Source organism: Gymnoscopelus braueri, assembly GCF_963280865.1.
Source record: "Gymnoscopelus braueri genome assembly, chromosome: 8".
NCBI classification, from domain to species: domain Eukaryota; kingdom Metazoa; phylum Chordata; class Actinopteri; order Myctophiformes; family Myctophidae; genus Gymnoscopelus; species Gymnoscopelus braueri.
In genome coordinates this window covers 2074355-2080948 of record NC_137609.1, presented here as the reverse complement: position 1 = coordinate 2080948, position 6594 = coordinate 2074355, and the positions used below count along the sequence as shown (strand labels likewise).

Here is a 6594-nt window from a genome sequence, read left to right as displayed (position 1 = left end):
GTAGGCATGGTTACAATATTGTTATTTTTAGTAGTTGAGTTGACTAGTTTCCAGAATTTTGCTGGATTTGAATAACATTGAGAGAAATTGTTTAAGTAATACATTGATTTAGCTTTCCTCACTGATGTTGTGAATCTATTTCTACACTGTCTAAAAGTGGTCCAGTGAGAATGGTCTCCATGCTTTCTAGCTAAAATCCATGCCTTGTTCCTTGATTTGAGCAAAACTGATAAATCAGGAGTGAACCAAGGACTTGACCTATTTTTAATTCTCTGATTTTTTAAAGGTGCATGTTTATTGACCAGTAAATTGAAAGCCTTAATAAAGTGATTAAGTGCAAGGTCAGGTTCCAATATTTTTGATGTGCTTAAAATATCACTGTGGTGGAAATCATCAAAAAAGGCCTGCTCGTTAAAATGTTTAAAATTACGTTTTACAATAACCTGTGGCTGAGCTTTCTTTACCCTAATGTCTCTGATGCAGCCAATGGGACAGTGGTCACTTATACCAAGTTCAAAGACACCAGAGGCAGCAATTTTGTCACTCTTGTTTGTTAAAATAAGATCTAGCAGACTTGACCTAGCTATATTATTAAAATTGGGTCTGGTTGACTCTGTGATCATTTGGGTGAGGTTTAGATTACTGCAGGCTTCTTTCCATCTGTCAGATACATTAGTTAACCAGTCCAGGTTAGTATCACACAAAATTATCATTATTATACAGAGAGATTAAGTCAATCAATTTATCTATGGCTTCGGTTTTAGCAGAAGGAGGCCTATATATACCAATCACAATGATTGAATTTGTTGGCCCCAAGCTGACTTTTAGAGCAATAAATTCAAAGCATTTTTCAACAGAAACAGCCTTAAGAACAATGACAGGATAGCATGCTTTGGTGTAAATGGCCACTCCTCCACCTCCACTTGCAATTCTGTCTATTCTAGATTATAATCATTTAAAGATACCTCAGAGTCACTGTGCTTGTTCTTTAGCCAGGATTCAGTCATGACCAGAATATCAGGTAAATAAACTACATCAATCAATCAAACTCTTGTGTTCATTCCCTGCAACGGACACATGATTTGAAAGTCAGATGTGAAACGTTATCGATCTTACTATCCCCTATTGGCTGGCAAGACATGCCAGCCAGGTGATGCCTGTCAGTAACTAATAAATGATTAGTAATCATGGGTCGGAAGGATACAAAAGGGGGTTCAACCCCAAACACCGTGTTCACCAGACAAGATGAAAACGGCCGCGATTGCATCTTGGATGTGGCTGCAGCTGCAAAAGCAGCAGCGAAAAAATGAGGAGCATGCCCTTTCAGAGCACAGGAGAGCACGTATGCGTCGCGCACTACTCCTGCTACTCTACAAGGTAATAACCACCCGTTCTTAAATCAAATGTTAATAAATAAGTGGGCAGGGAATTTCATGGATGCCAAAATTCTACAAGTCACACATCTTGTGTTTGAAAAAAATTAACTTAAATCTTTGCTTCTACCTCAAAATTGCATTTTTATTTGGGCTCTATTTCTTTCTTGATATCTTTAGGCCTATGTATTTATGTATTTACTCATTTATTTATTTATTCATTTATGTTCGACCAAATTTGTATTTATTATACTTGTGTGCGTGCGTGCATGTGTGTGAGTGTCACCTCCGGCACTGCTTGACCTATCAGTATGAAACTTTGAACACACACTCCCTGTAGGACAAATAAGAAGCTCTACAGCATAAGTTTCAAATTGGTCTTATGGTGAAGCTATAAGAGGACGCTTCAGGAGACCAGTGGTTGGTCACTTTTAGATGCCCACTCCTCCCACAGCGAATTAAACTCATTCATTTTGTCAGATTGACAGTTCAGCGACAAATGAGAACAAAAAAGAGGTAAAAAAAAAAAGGCTTTGCAGGTTGCAGATCCAGTCTGTGTGAGCCTCATGTGTGCAAACCGAGACAGAAGGCGGGCTCTAGACCGGATCTGAGCAATGAGAAGTGAATAGGAACCGTTTTCCCGCAAATCCACCATTTGATCACCTGGTCGGCATTTGCGGGAGATTTATGGTCGCTCGCGAGTGTCCGGGAGCAGACGCTAATTCCCGGGAGACTCCCGGAACTTCCGGGAGAGGTGGGATGTCTTAATCTGCATGCATTCTGTGTGTGTGTGTGTGTGTGTGTGTGTGTGTGTGTGTGTGTGTGTGCGTGTGCGTGTGTGTGTCTCTTCATGCTGCAGCCCCTCAGAGCTCACACTCACTAGCTTTAGCTTCCTGTCAACGAGAAAGGTGTGAATTCACATGAAACCACGTGATGAAGAGATACGATGAGCTGACGTGTCACTAATAAACACACAGACGACAGCGAGTGTTGATCACAGTCACAATCAGAACCAGTCGGTGAAGATCGGTGAAGTTCCAGTTGAGAATCCAGTGTGAGTGAATCCAGACATGGGTCAAACAGGGATAGTGTTGTTCCTTCTGCTCTTCAGCTCAGGTAAACACTTTGAATGACACTTGTTGGTTGATGTGGATGTGAAAGACAACATGACGCTTAAACAACATCAGTACTGCTGCCTGCGTCACTGCTGTTAACATGCACTGTGTGTGTGTGTGTGTGTGTGTGTGTGTGTGTGTGTGTGTGTGTGTGTGTGTGTGTGTGTGTGTGTGTGTGTGTGTGTTTGTGTTTGTGCTTGTGCGTGTATGCGTGAAGTGAAGTGCATTTTTTTTTACTTGAGTCTGTAAGCATGCATATGAATACATTAGGTTGATTTGCCGTGGCATATTCATAACGTTAAGTTAAAATGTATGACCTATTCATAATGTTAACCCTTTAAGAGCTGGAACGCATCTGTGTCATTTTAGATTTCTTTGGCTATTGAAAAATAGCAGATCTACAAGCTCATAGCGCGGCACTCGGTGCCGCGCTATGAGCTTGTAGATCTGCTATTTTTTTAAAAAAGCTTATTTTTTTTTGCAAATCTTTGATTTGAGTTACAAATGTCCGCTTTAAAAAATATGTATTCAGAGATTTCCCCCCAAAAAATCACGATTTTTCAAAAATAGCAGATCTACAATCTCGTAGCGCGGCACTCGGTGCCGCGCTATGAGCTTGTAGATCTGCTAGTCAGGGAGTGACATGCAGCCAGTGTTGTTTTTGGCAGGCATTTTAGATTTAGTCTTAGTCATAAGCCAGATTCCATTCCCCAAAGTTCGGTCACTCGCTCACTCTCCTCGCTTCCTCCACTCGCGCCTAAGCCCCGCCCCTGCGAGGAGCCGAGGATTATTTGCGAGGACGAGTGGCCGACCAGCTGGAGGGGATCGGACTGCACTTGCTGCGCGTCATTTTAAAGCGACGGCAAATTCCGCGATCACTTATGACGTCTCACACAGCTGGATCACTGGAACACAGCCAACACAGCCAACCGAGCCGATCATATAGCTTGTCATTGCCATGAAAATAATATATATGCATAGAATAATATGCAGGTATAGAATAGTACAGAATAGAAGAATAGACAATTCATCGCAAATCTTCCTTCATCTGTATAGTAGTGTGTATATCTGCCTGCCTCTTATATTTCATCATGATTTGTGTGCATGGGGTTCTCATCTTAAACAAGCTTAGTGCTTAATGAGGGTTTCCAGTTTAGTAGACCTTGTATTGTGAATTTGTACTTCCATGTACTGTTATGTACTGTCATGTACTATTCTCATGTCTTTCTAAATAAACTACATCAATCAATCAAACTCTTGTGTTCATTCCCTGCAACGGACACATGATTTGAAAGTCAGATGTGAAACGTTATCGATCTTACTATCCCCTATTGGCTGGCAAGACATGCCAGCCAGGTGATGCCTGTCAGTAACTAATAAATGATTAGTAATCATGGGTCGGAAGGATACAAAAGGGGGTTCAACCCCAAACACCGTGTTCACCAGACAAGATGAAAACGGCCGCGATTGCATCTTGGATGTGGCTGCAGCTGCAAAAGCAGCAGCGAAAAAATGAGGAGCATGCCCTTTCAGAGCACAGGAGTATGCGTCGCGCACTACTCCTGCTACTCTACAAGGTAATAACCACCCGTTCTTAAATCAAATGTTAATAAATAAGTGGGCAGGGAATTTCATGGATGCCAAAATTCTACAAGTCACACATCTTGTGTTTGGCATGCAGACTAGAGACTAGATCAAGCAATCATTCAGATCAGAGTCATTTATATGGATGGATGGATACGGCAAGTAATGACAGACCATGAAGGGAGAGTGACATCTGCTGGATATGAGCAGTCATGACAGTATCACCAATTCCTTTGGAATGCTCTGACTCATAATTGTAAAAGGCATCATAGCGTTCAATTTACACATCATAAAGACAAATGTTTCCAAAACTATTATTGTTCAAACTTAGGTCTATCCCTAGCTCTGGTCCAGCGTGTTAGACTATATTACATGGCAGTACAAAGGTTACATGATTCAGTGGTTGTGATGCTATTAACATACTTGTAGTTAAATAGTTCATGTGTACATGCCAACAATCACACACTTTCAACTCAATTCACAGGACCACAGTCCTGCTCTGGTCCAATATGCCAGGGTCAACAGGCTTGTGCCAGTCCTGGCAATGTTCTTCAATCCTGATGTGGACTTGCGCCCAGACTTCCGCCTGAGCCGTGAGTCCATACTGGCCCTCATCAGGCTTTTCCCGTCAGAGGCGACCCATGGCTGGGGAAGGGACATCATGGTCCTGATGACCGTGTACTGGCTGGCTCATGGCCTGTCATACAAGGTGGTGTGCCGGGCCTTCGATGTCCCCAAAACCACTGTCTACAGGCTGGTCCACAGTGGCACTGATGTGATCGCAGCACTTCGAACACAGGTGATCCATTTTCAGTTCTGTTTATCATGAGAAATGATATTATAGTAACCTTTCAACAGCTCATTCCAAATACACATGCTTCAACATACAAACAACAACAACAGTAATTGAAACACCACACATAAAGACACAACAACTCTAAAATACAGATGCAATGCAGAAAATAATCAGAATGTTTTTAACAACTATATGCAGGTCATCCGGTTCCCTGCTGCTGATGATCTGGCAGAGGTTGGCCGTGGGTTTGCAACCATGGGCAACAGCCCGGTGTTTGCCAGATGTGTGGGTGCCATCGACGGGTGCCATATACGGATTAAGATCCCCGCTGGACCCCACAGCCAGGAGTATCTGAACAGGAAACTGTTCTATTCCATACAGGTACTTACCGCACCTTATGTGGAAATCTAAATATGTGGATTTTGTAAACTTTATTTATCTCTCTTCCCCCTTGCCCCCCTTCTCCTTGTTCCCTTTATTTTTTATGGAAAGAATCAAAACTATGGGCCTTCCAAAACGCATTTCACCCACTGTTTTACACCTGTAACCTGTGTCACAATAAAGTTGATTCTGATTCTACAGCTGCAAGGCTTATGTGACGCGAAGGCCAGGTTCCTCAACACCTTCGTGGGTTATCCTGGCCGTGTTAACGACGCCAGAATCCTAAGAAACAGGTACGATAATTGTATCATTCCATCTTCCATAAAGATATCAAATAGCAATAAATAGTGGTGCTACATGATGGGACTAAGATATTGTGTCATTATTTCACTATGTGGCTGAATCATGGTCCAAATGCCTGTAGTTGCCATCATTTTAATGTGTGTGTGTGTGTGTGTGTGTGTGTGTGTGTGTGTGTGTGTGTGTGTGTGTGTGTGTGTGTGTGTGTGTGTGTGTGTGTGTGAATTATCTACATTACATGTATATTGGTGTGGGAGGCCCAGACATATTCCCCTTGCAGCACACTAAATAACAATAACGTTCTTTTCTCCTAACAGTGGTATGTACAGGGATGCGCTGTACCCTCCTCCAGGGTACTTCATTCTGGGTGACGGTGGCTACCCCTGTATCAGTGCTCCCATCACACTTATCGCCCCCTTTCGGGATCCTGTGCAACCTGTGAAACTACGCTACAACCACCATCATGCCAAGGCTCGCTCCATCATTGAGCGGGCCTTTGGCAGGATGAAGGTCCGCTGGAGATGCCTGCTCTTCAAGGCCCTGGAGGTCCACAACAAATTTGCTCCAGCAGTGATCACGGCATGCTGTGTCCTGCACAACATTTGTATCGATGCCGGGGACATTATGGATGAGGAGGAGGAGGAGGAGATGCCCATGCCCATGGAGCCAGCTGGTCCACAGAGGGGGGAACAGTGTGGGGATGATCTGCGGGACAGAATGGCAGCCGAACTGTCGGCTCCTCGGGCTTTACCTCAGCACTTGAATGAGCATGGCTATTTGTAGTTTTTGTAGTTTTAGTTATTGAGGCATTATTTGTAGTTTGGTTATTGAGGCATTATTTGGTTAGTTATTGAGGCATTATTTGGTTAGTTATTGAGGCATTATTTGGTTACACTTTATTTATTGTAGAATTAAACGTCTGGGCGTTGAAACACTAGACTTTCATTTAATTGTCCTACATGCCTACTGTAGTACAGTATGTCTAGTGTGTTTCTTCTATTTAAGTAGAAGAGTATGTGATGGAATTGGCAATTTGGTTTAAAGT

General features: G+C 42.8%; 1 protein-coding gene across 1 annotated transcript; it reads left to right on the top strand.

The window, feature by feature from the left end:
- Nucleotides 1-4520: 4520 nt before the first annotated feature.
- Nucleotides 4521-6332, top strand: LOC308090096 (uncharacterized protein; the record flags this gene model as incomplete). The annotated part of the gene is made up of 4 exons (XM_080435124.1): nucleotides 4521-4871; nucleotides 5067-5249; nucleotides 5451-5542; nucleotides 5867-6332. 4 exons carry the CDS (start codon nucleotides 4521-4523, stop codon nucleotides 6330-6332), a joined length of 1092 nt encoding a protein of 363 aa, XP_080291250.1.
- Between the last annotated feature and the right edge of the window lie 262 nt (nucleotides 6333-6594).